The sequence below is a fragment of the Rhinopithecus roxellana genome, chromosome 17 (genome assembly GCF_007565055.1).
Source record: "Rhinopithecus roxellana isolate Shanxi Qingling chromosome 17, ASM756505v1, whole genome shotgun sequence".
NCBI lineage: Eukaryota > Metazoa > Chordata > Mammalia > Primates > Cercopithecidae > Rhinopithecus > Rhinopithecus roxellana.
Genome location: NC_044565.1, coordinates 361,408 through 381,065, shown reverse-complemented (window position 1 = coordinate 381,065; position 19,658 = coordinate 361,408). Strand labels below are relative to the sequence as shown.

Sequence of the window (19,658 nt, the reverse complement as noted above, 5' to 3'; positions counted from 1 at the left end):
CTGTGCCCAGGAGTTCAAGGCAAAAGTAAGCTATGATCATGCCATTGCACTCCAGTCTGGGCGATAAAAAGTAAGAACCTATCTCTAAGAAAAAAAAAAATTTGTTTTAAATGAGAAATGTCTACACCTAGAAATCAAAGCCGTGGTGGCTCACACCTGTAATCCCAGCACTTTAGGAGGCCAAGGTGGGTGGATCACCTGAGGTCAGAAGTTTGAGACGAGCCTAGCCAAGATGGTGAAACCCCGTCTCTACTAAAAATACAAAAATTAGCTGCCAGCTACTCGGGAGGCTGAGGCAAGAGAATCACTTGAACCCGGGAGGGGGAGGGTGCAGTGAGCCAAGATTGCACCACCACACTCTAGCCTGGGCAACAGAGCGAGACTCCATCTCAAAACAAACAAACAAAAAAAACCAAGATAAGTTAATATAATCTTGGGCTTTTTTGTGTTTTTTTTTCCCTTTCTCTCTTTTTTTTTTTTTGGTTTGTCTAATCCTCTGAAAGAAAAGCATAATGGCTAACTCAGTAGACCCTGATTCTAGTTCTATTCCTTTCACTAAACTATGTGATTTTGAGCTTGACCCTTGACTTCTCTCTTTTTTTTTTTTTTCTTTTTATTGAGATGGAGTTTTGCTCTTGTTGCCTGGGCTGTAGTGCAATGGCGCAATCTCGGCTCACCACAACCTCCACCTCCCGGGCTCAAGCGATTCTCCTGCCTCAGCCTCCAGAGTAGCTGGGATTACAGGCATGTGCCACCACGCCTGGCTAATTTTGTATTTTTAGTAGAGATGGGGTTTCTCCATGTCTTGAACTCCTGACATCGTAATCCACCCGCCTTGGCCTCCCAAAGTACTGGGATTACAGGCGTGAGCCACCTCGCCCGGCCAACTTAATAACAGTGAGCAAAGGCCTTGGCGCAGTCATGTATAGCCATGAGTCAAATGATAGGTAACCCTGTGTCACGAGGGTCCAAGCAGGGAATCTGGGCCCAACCATGACTTGCTACAACCCAGGATGAGCTCTGGCTTTAACTTGGTTTTCATGCTGAAGGAAGCCTCTGAGGACCGTCCTGGGTTCTCCTCTTTATAGGGCCTTGATGCCTTGTAACCCTGGCTTCCTTAGGAGTGAGGAATTGATGTCTATCTGGATACGTAGGTGCCCTGGGCTGCTGGGCATTGGTATCAGGAGAGATACCCACATGCCCTGTGTTTAGGCAGATGAGTCATGCAAGAGCAGTGCTCTGAATCTGGGTCTTCTTCTGAATCACCTGCAGAGCTTTGGAAACAATGCAGGTGCTTGGGCCTCACCCCAAGCCTGCTGATTTGGAGTCCATTACACTGGAACCTAGGCACATGTACAGAAAGTTCTATATATGATACCACTTGTGTTTTTTTTTTTTTTTTGAGACGGAGTCTCACTCTGTTGCCCAGGCTGGAGTGCAGTGGTGTGATCACAGCTCACTGCAAGCTCTGCCTCCCGGGTTCCTGCCTCAGCCTCCGAATAGCTGGGACTACAGGCACCCGCCACCACGCCTAGCTAATTTTTTTTTTGTATTTTTAGTAGAGACAGGGTTTCACCGTGTTAGCCAGGATGGTCTTGATCTCCTGATCTCGTGATCTGCCTGCCTCAGCCTCCCAAAGTGCTGGGATTACAGGTGTGAGCCACCACGCCTGGACCATGATACCACTTCTTTTTTTTTTTTTTTTTTCTGAGACGGAGTCTCGCTCTGTCGCCCGGGCTGGAGTGCAGTGGCCGGATCTCAGCTCACTGCAAGCTCTGCCTCCCGGGTTTACGCCATTCTCCTGCCTCAGCCTCCCGAGTAGCTGGGACTACAGGCGCCCGCCACCTCGCCCGGCTAGCTTTTTGTATTTTTTAGTAGAGACGGGGTTTCACCGTGTTAGCCAGGATGGTCTCGATCTCCTGACCTCGTGATCTGCCCGTCTCGGCCTCCCAAAGTGCTGGGATTACAGGCTTGAGCCACCGCGCCCGGCCCATGATACCACTTCTAACCTCCCCTTAAAACACCACTATTACTGAGTCTCTATCCCTCAGAGGTGCTGCTTTTGAAATTAAAATAATTATAAAGCTGGATAATTATGTACTTACTTTGTCTGGAGATGGGGTTGTTTGTAAGTTTTCTTGTAGAAGTTAATTCTGTTGATATGTTGATTTAGATAATTATTTTCTTTAGATTGCCCCCATGGTTTTAGCTTTCCTAGTTTAGGACAGAGACAAAGAGTTTTAAGAAGATTGTTTGATTTATATTCCCAACTTCATTCTCTTCATCTGTGGTTACCTGCTATTGACAATTATACTTTTTTCTTTGAGACAGAATCTCACTGTTGCTCAGGTTGGAGTGCAGTGGTGTGATCTGATCTCAGCTCACAGCAACCTCCACCTCCTGGGCTCAAGTGATCCTCCCAACTCAGACTCATGAGTAGCTGGGACTACAGGCACACGCCACCATGCCCAGGTAATTTTTGTGTGTGTGTGTGTTTTTTTTTTTTTGAGACGGAGTCTCGCTCTGTCGCCCAGGCTGGAGTGCAGTGGCCGGATCTCAGCTCATTGCAAGCTCCACCTCCCGGGTTTACGCCATTGTCCTGCCTCAGCCTTCCGAGTAGCTGGGACTATAGGCACCTGCCACCTCGCCCGGTTAGTTTTTTTGTATTTTTTAGTAGAGACGGGGTTTCTCCGTGTTAGCCAGGATGGTCTGGATCTCCTGACCTTGTGATCCGCCCTTCTCGGCCTCCCAAAGTGCTGGGATTACAGGCTTGAGCCACCGCGCCCTGCAATTTTTGTACTTTTTAGTAGAGACAGGGTTTCATCATGTTGCCCATGCTAGTCTCAAGCTCCTGTTCTCAAGCAATCTGCCTGCCTTGGCCTCCTAAAGTGCTGGGATTATAGGCATGAGCCACTGTGTCCAACCAATTTGCAATTTTACAAAACTGGGACCGAATTTCTGGAAGTTTATGTGTTGCTTTGTTTGTTTTTTAAATTTAAATTTGAATTTAATTTTTTTTTTTTATTTAATTTTTTAGACTGAGTCTCGCTCTGTTGCCCAGGCTGGAGTGTACTGGCACGACCTTGGCTCACTGCAACCTCTGCCTCTGGGGTTCATGCAATTCTCCTGCCTTAGCCTCCTGAGTAGCTGGGACTACAGGCACCCGCCACCACGCCCGGCTAATTTTGTTTTTGTATTTTTAGTAGAGACGGGGTTTCACCGTGTTAGACAGGATGGTCTCGATCTCCTGACCTTGTGATCCACCCGCCTTGGCCTCCCAAAGTGCTGGGATTATAGGTGTGAGCCACTACACCCGGCCTGTTTTTGTTTTCTGTTTTTTTTTTTTTGTTTTTTTTTGTTTTTTTTGAGACGGAGTCTCGCTCTGTCGCCTGGCCTGGAGTGCAGTGGCCGGATCTCAGCTCACTGCAAGCTCCGCCTCCCGGGTTTACGCCATTCTCCTGCCTCAGCCTCCCGAGTAGCTGGGACTACAGGCGCCAGCCACCTCGCCCGGCTAGCTTTTTGTATTTTTTAGTAGAGACGGGGTTTCACCGTGTTAGCCAGGATGGTCTCGAACTCCTGACCTCGTGATTCGCCCGTCTCGGCCTCCCAAAGTGCTGGGATTATAGGCTTGAGCCACTGCGCCCGGCCTGTTTTTGTTTTCTTGAGGCATGGTCTCACTATGTCGCCCAGGCTGGAGTGCAGTGGTGCAATCTCGGCTCACTGCAACCTCTGCCTCCTAGGTTGAAGCAATTCTCCTGCCTCAGCCTCCCAAGTAGCTGGGATTACAGGTGCCACCACCACGCCAGGCTAATTTTATTTTTTTTCAGTAGAGACGGGGTTTCACCATGTTGGCCAGGTTGATCTCAAACTCCTGAACTAAAGTGATCTGCCCACCTCAGCCTCCCGAAATGCCGAGATTACAGGTGAGAGCCACTGTGCCCAGCCGCAGAATTTGTTCATTCTTAAGTTGTCATTTTTTATTTTTATTTTTAGATGGAGTTTCACTCTTGTTGCCCAGGCTGGAGTGCAATGGCGTGGTCTTGGCTCACTGCAACCTCCGCCTAACAGGTTCAAGCAATTCTCCTGTCTCAGCCTCCCAAGCAGCTAGGATTACAGGTGCCCGCCACCACGCCTGGCTAATTTTTGTATTTTTAGTAGGCATGAGCCACTGCATCCCACCAATGTTAAGTATTTTATAGGCCTGTAGCTTAAAACACTCCCACGTACCTTTGTGTGGTTCATAGTTGAGGGGACGAGACAAACTTGCTTTAAGATCAAACACTGGTTTCTTATTGGAGACTGGAGTCTGCGTTGCCTCAGTTGTCAACTTGAATGGGGTAATAACTAAAAACACACCAAAGAAACCCAAGAGCTTAATTAGAAACAAAGACCTGTTAAAGTGTTTATCAAAGTGTTACTTCTCAATCTTAAAAATACATGTTATAGGCTGGGCATGGTGGCTCACGCCTGTAATCCCAACACTTTGGGAGGCTGAGGTGGGTGGATCACGAGGTCAGGAGATTAAGACCATCCTGACCAACATGGTGAAACCCTGTCTCTACTAAAATACAAAAAATTATCTGGGAGTGTGGTGGCTCACGCCTGTAATCTCAGCACTTTGGGAGGCCGAGTTGGGTGGATCACCTGAGGTCGAGAGTTCAAGACCAGCCTGACCAACATGGAGAAACCCCGTCTCTACTAAAAGTACAAAATTAGCTGGGGTAGTGGTGCATGCCTGTAATCCCAGCTACTTGGGAGGCTGAGGCAGGAGAATTGCTTGAACCTGCAAGGCGGAGGTTGAGGTGAGCCGAGATTGTACCATTACACTCCAGCTTGGGCAACAAGAGTGAAACTCAGTTTCCAAAAAAAAAAACACAAAATTTAGCTGGGTGTGGTGGTGCATGCCTGCCTGTAGTCCCAGCTACTCGGCTGAGGCAGGGGAATCGCTTGAACCTGGGAGGCAGAGGTTGCAGTGAGCCGACATTGTGCCACTGCACTCCAGCCTGGCGACAAAGCAAGGCTCCATCTCAGAGAAAAAAAAAAAAAAAAATTTATCAGGTGTGGTGGCACACGCCTGTAATCCCAGCTACTTGGGAGGCTGAGGTAGGAGAATCACTCGAACCTGGGAGGTGGAGCTTGCAGTGAGCTGAGACTGCGCCATTGCACTCCAGTCTGGGCGATAGGGCAAGACTCCATCTCAAAAAAAAAAAAAAAAAAAAAGGCCAGGTGCAGTGGCTCATGCCTGTAATCCCAGCACTTTGGGAGGCCGAGGCAGGCGGATCATGAGGTCAAGAGATCGAGAGCATCCCGGCCAACATAGTGAAACTCTGTCTCTACTAAAATACAAAAATCAGCCAGGTGTGGTGGCACATGCCTGTAATCCTAGCTACTCAGGAGGTTGAGGCAGGAGAATCCCTCGAACCAGGAAGTTGGAGGTTGCAGCAAGCTGAGATCACGCCACAGCACTCCAGCCTGGCAACAGAGTAAGACTCTGTCTCAAAGAACAAAAAAAGTTATAGCTTGAATGTTTGTATCTCCTGCAACTCCAAATTCATATTGAAATCCTAATCGTCAATACGACTGGTGTAAGGAAGTAGGGCTTTGGGAGGTAAATAGGTCATGAATGGGATTCAGGGACCCCACAGAATTTTCTCTAGCTCTCTTTCTGCCACATGAGCATACAACAAGAAGTTGGTGGTCTGCTACCTGGAAAAGAGCCCTCACCAGAATCATGCTAGTGCCCTGATCTGCCCTCATCCAGCCTTCAGAACTGTGAGAGAGAAATTACTGCTGTTGATAAGACAGTCTTCAGTGCTTTGTTATATAATAGCAGCCCCAAAGGACTAAGCCAATCTACGTGAATAGATTGTCTGAAATAGTTGAAAGAGTCTGAAATAAGGTTTAAAATGGAGAAAAGAGAAGAAAGCAATAATTGAGGAAAGCTAAGCATTGAGATTAGTTTCCTTTGCTAAGTAGCTTTGTAAATGTTCTGAATATCATGACATTTCCTAAGATCAGATGGGAGTTTAGAATTCTGTTGAAAGAAAGAACAGTAACTTTTCAGCTTATTTCTCTGACAAGTCCCATAAAAATTACATATTATTAATAGTATTATCATTAACATAAATAAACATAAAAAGAACCTAATCACATAGTAGAGGAGATTCATGGCCTGGTGGTTCATACCTGTAATCTCAGCACTTTGGAAGGCTGAGGCAGGATTGTTTAAAGTCAGGAATATTATTAATAAGGGCTCTTATCACTTCAGAATTTTAATTTTTGGCTGGGCGCGGTGGCTCACGCCTGTAATCCTAGCACTTTGGGAGGCAGAGGCGGGCAGATCACGAGGTCAGGAGTTCGAGACCAACCTGGCCAATATGGTGACACCCTATCTCTACCAAAAACACAAAAATTAGCCAGGCGTGGTGGTGGGCACCTGTAGTCCCAGCTACTCGGGAGACTGAGGCAGAAGAATCGCTTGAACCCAGGAGGCGGAGGTTGCAGTGAGCCGAGATGGTGCTACTGCACTCCAGCCTGGGTGATAGAGCGAGATTCCATCTAAAAAAAAAAAGAATATGAATATTTGTACCGTGAAGCTAAAAATATCCAGGATGGTATAGTTTATTTTCATTTTTTTGAGATGGAGTCTTGCTCTGTCTCCCAGGCTGGAGTGCAGTGATGTGATCTCAGCTCAGTGCAATCTCCGCCTCCTGGGTTCAAGTGATTCTCAAGTGAGTAGCTGAGATTACAGACAAGTGCCACCATGCCCGGCTAATTTTTGTAATTTTAGTAGAGACGAGGTTTTGCCATGTTGGCCAGGTTGATCTCCAAGCCACCATGCCCAGCCTAAGGATGGTGTAGTTTAGTTAGCCTTTTTGCTACAGTTGGCCATCAGTTAATCCTTTTTCTCTCTCTTTTTTTTTTCTTCTTTTTGAGACAGGGTCTCACTGTATTGCCCCGGCTGGCTGGAGTACAGTAGCACAATCTCGGCTCACTGCAACCTCTGCTTCCTGGTACAAGTGATTCTCCTACCTCAGCCTCTTGAGTAGCTGGGACAATAGATGCGTGCCACCACGCCTGGCTAATTTTTGTATTTTTAGTAGAGATAGGATTTCACCATGTTGGCCAGGCTGGTCTCAAAATCCTGACCTCAAGTGATCCATCCACCTCGGCCTCCCAAAGTGCTGGGATTACAGGCAAGAGACACTGTGTCTGGCCAATCCTTTCTTTTCACAGGGGGAAGCCACAGGTCATTGCCAAATGTGAACCCTTGCCTACATCTGTGAAACAGCAATCAGGATCTAAGACCACCTAGTTAAAAAAAGCACAAAACACTGTGTTCAAGCTATCCCATTGTATCAATATCAAATGCTGACAGGGAGTAGAATAAGGGGCTGCCATACACTGCTGCTGGAAGCATAGATTGGTACAATTCATCCAAGACAGTAAATATCTGCATATTTTCCAATCCAGCTGTTCTGCTCCTAGGTCTAGGGAAACTCTTGCACATGTACCCAGGAGACATGTTTAAGAGTATTCATAGCAACATCATATATAATAATGAAAGCTGGAACCACCCACATGTTCATGAATAGTAAAATAGATAAACTGACACATACCCATACCACTGAAAAATACAGTGAAAATGAGTCAACATGGTTGAATCTTGAAACATGAAGTCTGTGGTCTGGGATCCTGTTAGTGTCAGAGTCCTCTAGGACCAATCTGAGGCTGTAATGAATACTGTGCTCGTCCTCCGAATCCCTGAGTCCTACAAGAGGCACAGTGCCCTTCCTGGAGGGTCACCATTTTAGGATTAGATGGAGCTCTCAGGCAGCTATCTGGTTTTTGCTTATGTCTCTGGCATTTCCCTCACTAGTACACAATGAAAAATATACTATGGTAAAATTTTTGTTTTTGATTTTATAGAAATGGAAAGGGTTTAAGGAAACAGATACAGGACGGGCGCAGTGGCTCACTCTTGTAACCCCAGCACTTTGGGAGGCCGAGGCGGGCGGATCACCTGAGGTCAGGAGTTTGAGACCAGCCTGACCAACATGGCGAAACCGTCTCTATTAAATATACAAAATTAGCTGGGTGTGGTGGTGCGTGTCTGTAATCCCAGCTACTCAGGAGGCTGAGGCAGGAGAAGTGCTTGAACCTGGGAGGCAGAGGTTGCAGTGAGCCAAGATCACACCATTGCTCTCTAGCCTGCATGACAAAAGTGAAACTCCCATCTCAAAAAAAAAAAAAAAAAGAAAACAGATACACCTGATCATTTTGGGAAGTTATATGGCTTAAAAATGAAGCAGATTTATTTATTTTTTACCAGCAGCAGAATTCCCCTTGGTGGTCTTTAATTTGTGTGTCCCAAGCACAGCCTCACCTTTTGGGGTGCCCCCAGACACGGTCACATGTGCAGACTTTCTGGCTGGAGTCTTGGTTAGTGAACGCTTATGCTCATTATCTTTAGTAGCAGCTGAAAACCTAAATAGGACAGCAGAGTACAAGGCATGAGTACTGTGGCAAGAGTAACTTATGTGTAGCTTATAAATAAAACCACTTGACTATCAGCAAGCAGTGAAAAGGGCCTCAATTAATACTTGTCATAGGAATGAACCTCTTGGCCGGGCGCGGTGGCTCAAGCCTGTAATCCCAGCACTTTGGGAGGCCGAGACGGGCGGATCACGAGGTCAGGAGTTCGAGACCATCCTGGCTAACCCGGTGAAACCCCGTCTCTACTAAAAAATACAAAAAACTAGCCGGGCGAGGTGGCGGGCGCCTGTAGTCCCAGCTACTCGGGAGGCTGAGGCAGGAGAATGGCGTAAACCTGGGAGGCGGAGCTTGCAGTGAGCTGAGATCCGGCCACTGCACTCCAGCCCGGGCGACAGAGCGAGACTCCGTCTCAAAAAAAAAAAAAAAAAAAAGGAATGAACCTCTTTTGCAGAAGAGACATATTCCTAAAAGGCTAATGCTAAAGTAAATCACATATCAACTAATGTTATTTGTAAAATACGTTCTTGTCTTTTCTGCTCTCCCTGTGATGGTGCTGGAGGAATAGGCCTGGAGGTCTCATTATAGTCCAAGAGGCAAGCCAAAAGCTCCCCTTCTTCTTCTTCTTCCTCCTTCCTCTCTCCTCCTCCTCCTTGTGAGGGGAAGTCACAGGGAGCAGAAGACTGCTATGCTAGATGAGTGGTGAGAACAGGTCTTGTATTCTAAAAGAATGTCATTCATTTGAGTAGTAGAGAAATAAACCCATTCTTTACATATGGCAAATTGCCACAAATGTATTTGATTGATTCACTGATAGCATTTTTTCTACATTTTAACATCTCTGAAATTGGGATGTGTTTTTTTTTTTTTTTTTTTTTTTTTTTTTTTTTTTTTGAGGCGGAGTCTCGCTCTGTCGCCCGGACTGGAGTGCAGTGGCCGGATCTCAGCTCACTGCAAGCTCCGCCTCCTGGGTTCCCGCCATTCTCCTGCCTCAGCCTCCCGAGTAGCTGGGACCACAGGCGCCCGCCACCTCGCCCGGCTAGTTTTTGTATTTTTAGTAGAGACGGGGTTTCACCGGGTTAGCCAGGATGGTCTCGATCTCCTGACCTCGTGATCCGCCCGTCTCGGCCTCCCAAAGTGCTGGGATTACAGGCTTGAGCCACCGCGCCCGGCCGGGATGTGTTTTTACAATTCATAAGATGTCAATAGTTAATTTGTAGGGTTTTTTCTTGAGACAGGTTCTGGCTCTGTCACCCAGGCTGGAGTGCAGTGGTGTGATCTCAGCTCATTACAACCTCTGCCTCCTAGGTTCAAGCCATCCTCCTGCCTCAGCCTCCCGAGTAGCTGGGACTATGGGTGTGTGCCACTGTGCCTGGCTAATTTTTTTCTTTTTTTGTTTTTGAGATGGAGTTTCGATCTGTCGCCCAGGTTGGAGTGCAATGGTGCGATCTTGGCTCACTGCAACCTCTGCCTCCTAGGTTCAAGTGATTGTACTGCCTCAGCCTCCCCAGTAGCTGGGATTACAGGCATGCACCACCACGCCTGGCTAATTTTGTGTTTTTAGTACAGATGGGGTTTCACTATGTTGGCCAGGCTGGTCTTGAACTCCTGACCTCGTGATCTGCTCGCCTTGGCCTCCCAAAGTGCTGGGATTACAGGCCTGAGCCACCAAGCCTAGTCTGATTTTTCTTAATGGTTCATAAAATAACAATGAGCCTTCATTCAATTAATGGTATCTTCTGGTGTGAAGTCCAGACCCACCTGTACGTTGCAGTGAAGGGCCAACCCTCTGACCATGGTGTTTTTTTTTTTTTTTTTTTTTTTTTTGAGACGGAGTCTCGCTCTGTCACCCAGGCTGGAGTGCAGTGGCCGGATCTCAGCTCACTGCAAGCTCCGGCACCCGGGTTCACGCCATTCTCCTGCCTCAGCCTCCCGAGTAGCTGGGACTACAGGCGCCCGCCATGTCGCCCGGCTAGTTTTTTGTATTTTTTAGTAGAGACGGGGTTTCACCGGGTTAGCCAGGATGGTCTCGATCTGACCTCGTGATCCGCCCCTCTCGGCCTCCCAAAGTGCTGGGATTACAGGCTTGAGCCACCGCGCCCGGCCGGTGTTTTTTTTTTTTTTGAGACGATGTTTCGCTCTGTCGCCCAGGCTGGAGTGCAATGGTATGATCTTGGCTCACTGCAACCTCCATCTCCTGGGTTCATGCGATTCTCCTGCCTCAGCCTCTGAAGCAGTTGGGATTACAGGTGCGCACCACCATGCCCAGATAATTTTGTATTTTTAGTACAGACGAGGTTTCACCATGTTGGTCATGGCTGGTCTTGAACTCCTGACCTCAGGTGATCCACCCGACTTAGGCTCCCAAAGTGCTGGGATTACAGGCATGAGCCACCGCTCCTGGGTCATGGTATTCTTAAATGAAATCAGAACTACCAATTATAGGTACTTCATATTCCAAGCTAATTCAATAAATAGACTTCTAAACTTAAAGATATTTTTAAGTTTTAAAAACTACATTGGAGGAACAGGAAAAAAAAAATCTGATTAAAACATGGGCAGGCTGGGTGAGATGGTTCACACCTATAATCCCAGTACTTTGGGAGTACTCTGGTGCTGGCTGAGTGGCTATGTGCCTGTGGCTAGAGCCTGAGAAACAGCTGTGAGATGCCTCACCCCTGCAGAGAAGCCCCTGACCTGCCCAACGCCCCTGTACTCCAGGTAAGGGCCTGAGAGGCAGTGTTGTAAGCAGCCTCTGGCAGATATGCCCCAAGGTCAGCCAAGCAGCCATGCAACTGCATACCAGGGCTGAGAAACAGCCCCACGGTCCCAAACCTGGCAAAGCCACCATCACCACCAACTCTCTTAGCCTAGGCTACTGAGAGACTTACAAATGCCACTCAAATGCACTACAGCTGAAGAAACTACACAGAGTCTATATTCCTGTGCCCGCTAACACCAAGGCCAACACACCCCACTTAACTGACACCCCAAGACCTATTCATATAAGTATGTTCTTCCCTATGAAACCTCCTCTATAAAACTGGAAGAGGTCACTTTCCTAACAGATGTGTAGAAATCGATGCAAGGACACATAAACCATGAAAATGTAGGGAAACAAGTCACCTCCAAAGAAAAATGGTAATTCTCCAATAACCCAATTCATAGGGAAATATATGAAATACCAGAAAAAGAATTCAAAATAATAATCTTAGGAGAACTCCGTGAGACACACAAAATAATACAGACAAGTCAATGAAATCAGGAAAACAATTCACGATTTGAATGAGAAATTTAAGAGGTATGTATACCCAGGTGCAGCCAGGTGCAGTGGCTCGCGCCTGTAATCACAGCACTTTGGGAGACCAAGGCAGGTGGATCACCTGAGGTTAGGAGTTTTAGACCAGCCTGGCCAACACGGTGAAACCCCGTCTCTACTAAAAATGACAACTTAGCCGGTTGTGGTGGTACATGCCTGTAGTCCCAGCTACTTGGGAGGCTGAGAATCGCTTGAACCTGGGAGGAGGAGATTAAAGTGAGTCAAGATCTCGCCACTGCAGTCCAGCCTAGGCAATGGAGTGAGACTCCATCTGGAAAAAAAAAAGAAAAGAAAGGCTGGTGCAATTGCATGTTTGTAATCCCAGCACTTTGGTTGGCCAAGGCGGGAGGGTCACTTGAGCCCAAGAGTTCAAGACCAGACTGGACAACATAGTGAGACCTTGCAAAATTAGCTGGGCATGGTGGTTTCAAATAGCTAGAAGGAGGATACTATGTATAAAGAAATGATAACTGTTTGAGATGATAGATATGCTAATTACCCTGATCTGACTACCATACAATATAGGTATTAAAACATCACTATGGGCCAGGCACCGTGGCTCACGCCTGTAATACCAGCACTTTGGGAGGCTGAGGCGGGCGGATCATGAGGTCAGGAGATTGAAACCATCCTGGCTAACATGATGAAAGCCCATCTCTACTAAAAATACAAAAAATTAGCCGGGCATGGTGGCACATACCTGTAGTCCCAGCTACTTGGGAGGCTGAGGCAGGAGAATCGCTTGAACCCAGGAGGGAGAGGTTGCAGTGAGCTGAGATCACGCCACTGCACTCCAGCCTGGGCAACAGAGCGCAACTCTGTCTCAAAAAAAAAAAAAAAGGAAACATCACTACATACCCCCATGAGTATGTAAGAATATTATTTGCCAATTAAAAAAATTTTTTTATATGATCCATGTGAAATCTTGTTCATGATTACATTTTGAAGTGATTTCTTTACCTGACACCTGTTTTAGCTGCAGAGATAGCAGAGCGCTTGAGTGACCCCTTCAGACCCAAGGTACTCTGACTTGCAGGGCCACAAGACCGGCCTTGCGAGTGTCGTTGGCCGATGGGAGTAGAAGCCACAGAGAGTCTTCCTCTTGGAGGTACTGGAGTCCTGACCCCTCCCTTATTGATGGGATGCTGCTGAAGAGAAAAAGCACCATTTTAAAAGCTTGGTCTCTCCAACATGGTGAAAACCCTTCTCTACTAAAAATACAAAAATTAGCTGAGCGTCAAGGCACGCGCCTGTAGTCCCAGCTACTCAGGAGGCTGAGGCAAGAGAATCACTTGAACCCGGAGGCGGAGGTTGCAGTGAGCCGAGATCATGCCATTGCACTCCAGCCTGGCAACAGAGTGAGACTACATTTCCAAAAAAAAAAAAAAAAAAAAAAAAAAAGGCTTGGCCTCTGATACAGTATTGTCTCCTAGGCAAAGTTCAGAAGAGCATTTCCATTTATCCCTGTTTCATTCCTCATTTGTAACTCCATTTGGAATCTTTTCCTTCCCCACTACCTCACCTCATCCTATTCTACCTGTCTGGCTGGCTCCACAGTTACCTGCCATTTATTGCTATGAGGATTCCGCTATAAAGAGCAATTTCCAGTTGTGGCTGAGTAATGAGTTACAAGAAAGTCTTTCCCAGCTGGTATGGACCCAGGCATTTTCTTTCTTTTTTTTTAAATTTGAGACAGAGTCTGGCTCTGTTGCCCAGGCTGAAGTGAAGTGACACGATATGGGTTTACTGCAATCTCCACCTTCCAGGTTCAAGCAATCCTCCCACCTTAGCCTTCTGAGTAGCTGGGATTATAGGCACCTGCCACCATGCCCAGCTAATTTTTGTATTTTTAGAGACAGGATGTTGCCATGTTGGCCGGGCTGGTCTCAAATGCCTGACCTCAAATGCCTGATGTGCCTGCCTTAGTCTCCCAAAGTGTTTGGATTACAGGCATGAGCCACTGTGCCCAGCTATCTAGGCATTTTGTTTTCTTTTCTTTTTGAGACGGAGTCTCTTTCTTTCACCCAAGCTGGAGTGCAATGGCACAGTCTCAGTTCACTGCAACTTCCACCTCCCAGGTTCAAGCAATTCTTCTGCCTCAGCCTCCCAAGTAGCTGGGACTATAGGCGTCTGCCACCATGCTTGGCTAATTTTTGTATTTTTAGTAGAAACGGGGTTTCACTATGTTGGCCAGGCTGGTCTTGAACTGCTGACCTTGTGATCTGCCTGTCTCAGCTTCCCAAACTGCTGGGATTACGGGCGTGAGCCACCACGCCCAGCCTAGCCGGACATTTTCTAACTAGAGACATAATGTAGAAAAACAGTCCTTTGTAGTTAAAAAGGGGGGAAAAAAGATTATTTTGGAAATACGGAAGCTTTGAGACGTTATATACAGTTTATTAAATATAAACTTAGGCCAGGTGCAGTGGCTCACACCCTGCAATCTCAGCACTTTGGGAGGCTGAGACAGGAGGATCGCTTAAGCCCAGGAGTTCATGACCAGCCTGGGCAACATTAGGAGATCTTGTCTCTATAAAAACAAACCTAAAGAACTTATTATATATTTAACATGTGGAATCTACAAATAATTCCACCCTCTCTCTCTATCCCCAAACAATAGCTTTTTGAAGTCCTTTAAAACAAAAAACAAAAAGAGGGAAGGAAATAAATGCTTGAAGGGTTTCACTTAGGGTATCTTTCTTTTTTTTGTATTTTTTTTTTTTTTTAGTAGAGACGGGGTTTCACCGGGTTAGCCAGGATGGTCTCGATCTCCTGACCTTGTGATCCGCCCGTCTCGGCCTCCCAAAGTGCTGGGATTACAGGCTTGAGCCACCGCACCCGGCCAGGTATCTTTTCTTAGATACTGTCAAGGCACAAAGAGTAATTGAATATCTTATTATCATTGGTCTAAGATCCGTTGCAAGCAGAAAAAATTAACTTTATTACCTGTCAACTGAGATATGACAATTGAAATTAGTATTTAGAAAAGTAAAAATGTAGGTTAAGAATTAAATACAGGGACTAGAAATAAATATAATCTGGTGGCTCATGCCTGTTATCCCAGTACTTTGGGAGGCAGAAGAGGGAGGAGTGCTTGAGCCTAGGAGTTTGAGACCAGCCTGGACAACACAGTGAGGCTTGTCTCTGCAAAAAACTGAAAAATAGCCGGGTGTAGTAGTGCATGACTATCATCCCAGCTACTAAGGAGGCTGAGGTGTGAGGATCACCTGAGCCCAGGAGGTTGAGGCTGCAGTGAACTATCACTGCACCACTGAATTACCACCTGTGTGACAGGGTGAGACTCTGTCTCAAAAAAAAGAAAAAAAATTATATATGCATAATTAGATAATATATACCATTTATATAGATAAATAAGTAAAAATTGAGAAAAAGCAAAACTGCATAAAAATAGACAATTTTAAAATATAGAGGCCGGGCGCGGTGGCTCAAGCCTGTAATGCTAGCACTTTGGGAGGCCGAGACGGGCGGATCACGAGGTCTGGAGATTGAGACCATCCTGGCTAACACAGTGAAACCCCGTCTCTACTAAAAAATACAAAAAACTAGCAGGGCGTTGTGGCGGGCGCCTGTAGTCCCAGCTACTCGGGAGGCTGAGGCAGGAGAATGGCGTGAACCCGGGAGGTGGAGCTTGCAGTGAGCTGAGATCCGGCCACTGCACTCCAGCCTGGGTGACAGAGCGAGACTCCGTCTCAAAAAAAAAAAAAAAAAGAATAATTAATTAAAATAAATTAATTAAATGTAGGTATGTATGTGTTTGTTTATTTGAGATGAGGTGGTGCTATGTTGCCCAGCCTGGTCTTTGACTCCTGGGCTCAAGCAACCCTCCCACCTCAGCCTCCCAAGTAGGTGGGATTATAGGCATGAGCCACCACACCCAGATAGTTTTCTGATCTTTTTAGAGGCCATTTGACAACTAGATCAAACAAGTCTGCCTTCTGTTATCATGAAAGTCAAAGAGAGGCTGTCATGGCCAGAATGATTCTCTTCAGGATATCTGCTTATATTGTCCATCACCATCCAAACGATCAAGCCCCAAATGTGCCAAGAGCAACTTCATCTCAGGTATGGTGAAGTTATTGTAATTGGTTTTTTTTATTCTCTAGTCTCCAAAGAGATCATACCAAGTTATATATCTGATAGGGCAATTCCTTAAACATTCAGGGTGAACAGTGTTATTTTAGAACTAAACTCATTCAGATGGGTCTACCAGGCTGGAGTTATACTAAAAAGTAAGATAAACTATTCGTTTATTCAACACATCTTCTAGGGTAATTCTCAAAGTTTATGGTTGAGACAGTTGTTCTTGCTCTGTTCTTAACTTTTACTTAGAAAATTATGTCATCCATATTACAAAATATACAAAGCAGCAGCTTGACTTTTTTTTTTCTTTAGAGATGGAGTCTCACTGTATTGCCCAGGTTGGTCTTGAACACCGGGGTTCACGTGATCCTTTGGCCTCACCCTCCCAAAGTTCTGGATTGACAGGTGTGAGCCACTGTGACTGGCTGAAAGCTTTTTTAAATTAAATTAAAGTAAATTTATTATTTTTGCTGAAATGGAATTCACTCTTATTGCCCAGGCTGGAGTGCAATAGCATGATCTCAGCTCACTGCAACCTCTGCCTCCCGGGTTCAAGCAATTCTCCTGCCTCAGCCTCCCAAATAGCTGGGATTACAGGCATGCACCACCATGCCGAGATAATTTTGTATTTTTAGTAGAGACGGGGATTCTCCATGTTGGTGAGGCTGGTCTCAAACCACTGACCTCAGGTGATCCGCCTGCCTCAGCCTCCCAAAGTGCTGGGATTACAGGTGTGAGCCACCACGCCCGGGCTATTTTTTTTGTTTTTTTGAGATGGAGTCTTGATCTGTTGCCCAGGCTGGAGTGCAATAGTATGACCTCCACCCACTGCAACCTCCACCTCCTGGGTTCAAGTGATTCTCCTATCTCAGCCTCCTGAGTAGCTGGGAGTACAGGTGCTCACCACCACGGCCGGGTATTTTTTGTATTTTTAGTAGAGACAGGGTTTTGCCATGCTGGCGAAATCTGTCAAACCCAGGAGGTGCAGGTTGCAGTGAGCCAAGATCGCACCACTACACTCCAGCCTAGGTGACAGAGTGACACTTGTCTCAAAAAAAAAAAAAAAAAAAAAAAGAGAGACTGATAAACAGTGCCCTCAAATGCTCAAATGTGGTAACAGTGAGGACAGGAGCAGTGGCTCATGCCTGAAATCCCAGCACTTTGGGAGGCCGAGGTGGATGGATCACCTGAAGTCAGGAGTTCAAGACCAGCCTGGCCAACATGGTGAAACCCTGTCTCTACTAAAAATATAAAAAGTAGCAGGGGCTGGGGGACGTGGCTCATGCCTGTGATCCCAGCACTTTGGGAGGCTGAGGTGGGTGGATCACAAAGTCACGAGTTCAAGACCAGCCTGGCCAACATAGTGAAACCCCGTCTCTATTAAAAAAACAAAAAGGCCGGGCACGGTGGCTCAAGCTTGTAATCCCAGCACTTTGGGAGGCCGAGACGGGCGGATCACGAGGTCAGGAGATCGAGACCATCCTGGCTAACACCGTGAAACCCCGTCTCTACTAAAAAATACAAAAAAAACCTAGCCGGGCGAGGTGGCGGGCACCTGTAGTCCCAGCTACTCGGAGGCTGAGGCAAGAGAATGGTGTAAACCCGGGAGGCGGAGCTTGCAGTGAGCTGAGAACTGGCCACTGCACTCCAGCCCGGGCGACAGAGCGAGACTCCGTCTCAAAAAAAAAAATAATAAAAATAAAAAAAAATAAAAATAAAAATACAAAAAATTAGCCAGGCGTGATGGCGAGCGCCTATAATCCCAGCTACTCAGGAGGCTGAGGCAGGAGAATCGCTTGAACCTGGGAGGTGGAGGTTGCGGTGAGCCAAGATTGCACCATTGCACTCTAGCCTGGGCAACAAGAGCGAAACTCCGTGTCAAAACAAACTAACAAACAAAAATTGGCTGGGTGTGGTGATGGTTGCCTGTAATCCCAGGTACTTGGGAGGCTGAGGTGGGAGAATCACTTGAATCCAGGAGGCAGAGTATGCAGTGAGCCGAGATTGTGTCACTGCACTCCAGCCTGGGCAACACAATGAGATTCTGTCTAAAAAATAAATAAATAAAACTACAAATACAAATATTAGTCGGGTGTGGTGGTGGGCACCTGTAATCCCAACTACTTGGTAGGCTGAGGCAAAAGAATCTGTTGCACCCAGGAGGCAGAGGTTTCAGTGAGCCAAGATCGCACCACTGCACTCCAGCCTGGGTGACAGAGTAAGACTGCATCTCAAAAAAAACAAAACAAAACAAAACAAAACAAAAAAGTTTGATAAACAGTGCTTTCAAATGTGGTAACAGTGAGGATGGGAGCAGTGGCTCATGCCTGTAATACCAGCACTTTGGGAGGTGGGTTGATCACCTGAGGTCAGGAGTTCGAGACCAGCCTGGCCAAACATAATGAAATCCCATCTCTACTAAAAATATAAAAATTAGCTGGGTGTGGTGGCGGGTGCCCGTAATCTCAGCTACTGGGGAGGCTAAGGCAGGAGAATCGCTTGAATCAGGGAGGTGGAGGTGGCTGCAGTGAGCTGAGACCGTACCACTGCCCTCCAGCCTGGGCAACAAGAGCAAAACTCTGTCTCAAAAAAAAAAAAAGAAAAAAAAATTGTTGTAACAGTGGTTTTACATTGTTAAAATGAATGTTTATTATTTCAATTAAGCTTCTCACCAAGAAGCTTAGGTACTTAAATAAAATTATTTACAACTTATCACCCAGTGAGTTTTCCTCTTGGCCCTAGCTGCCAGAAAACTTAAACTCAGCTGAGAGACTGATGGTAATAAATACTGTACCCACTAACAGTGCTCATTTTCTGCCGCTTTTAAATTGACTATACTATTTTATATTTAATACCATAAACTTAAATTATTTTGAGAATAGGCCTTAAATTATTTTTAAGAAATAGGGAAGTTATGTAACATAAACATGGGGTTAAGAATTAAATACAGCGAATAGAAATAAATATAATCAGGCCGGGGGCGGTGGCTCAAGCCTGTAATCCCAGCACTTTGGGAGGCCGAGACGGGCGGATCATGAGGTCAGGAGATAGAGACCATCCTGGCTAACATGGTGAAACCCCGTCTCTACTAAAAATACAAAAAAAAAAAAAAAAAAAACTAGCCGGGCGAGGTGGCGGCGCCTGTAGTCCCAGCTACTCGGGAGGCTGAGGCAGGAGAATGGCATGAACCCGGGAGGCGGAGCTTGCAGTGAGCTGAGATCTGGCCGCTGCACTCCAGCGTGGGCGACAGAGCGAGACTCCGTCTCAACAAAAAAAAAAAAAAAAAAAAAAAAAGAAATAAATATAATCTGGTGGCTCACACCTGTAATCCCAGCACTTTGGGAGGCTGAGGTGGGAGGATCACTTGAGCCTAGGTGTTCAAGGAGAGCCTGGGCATCACAGGGAGACCCTGACTTTATGAGAAAAATACATAAATCAATAAATATTTAAAAATGTGTTTCTTGCCGTCCCTTCGGCACTGCCTTAACACCAGATACTAATAACATCAACTTGCTAGAATGTTATTAACTCACGACTCTGCTAACTCAGTCTCAGAGTTGACTTTATCACCTTCTCTTACTTTGAGGAGGCTTTGAGTCCTGTGGGACCTGGACTGAAAGCCCTAGAGGGAGCTGTTACCACAGGAACCCTTCAGGTTTGCCACTATTAATCACCCATTTTTCTTTACATAAGGGACAAGGGAAAGAAGATGGCTTCAGCCATAAGTTGGTTCATCCTCAATGAA

The 19,658-nt window shown here is 46.3% G+C and overlaps 1 protein-coding gene across 12 annotated transcripts in view; it reads right to left on the bottom strand.

The window, feature by feature from the left end:
* Positions 1-19,658, bottom strand: part of NUSAP1 (nucleolar and spindle associated protein 1) — a 49,187-nt gene that overhangs the window by 1,654 nt on the left and 27,875 nt on the right. For 3 of the 12 annotated variants that reach the window (XM_030920735.1, XM_030920739.1, XM_030920741.1), the window contains exons 7-10: positions 12,773-12,960; positions 8,387-8,487; positions 4,228-4,344; positions 2,106-2,214 (exon numbers count right to left, since the gene is read on the bottom strand). In XM_030920735.1, the coding sequence (XP_030776595.1) occupies positions 2,106-2,214; positions 4,228-4,344; positions 8,387-8,487; positions 12,773-12,960 (515 nt within the window). The remainder of the gene's footprint in view (positions 1-2,105; positions 2,215-4,227; positions 4,345-8,386; positions 8,488-12,772; positions 12,961-19,658) is intronic. The other 9 variants (XM_030920738.1, XM_030920740.1, XM_030920742.1 and 6 more) reach the window with 3 other exon arrangements.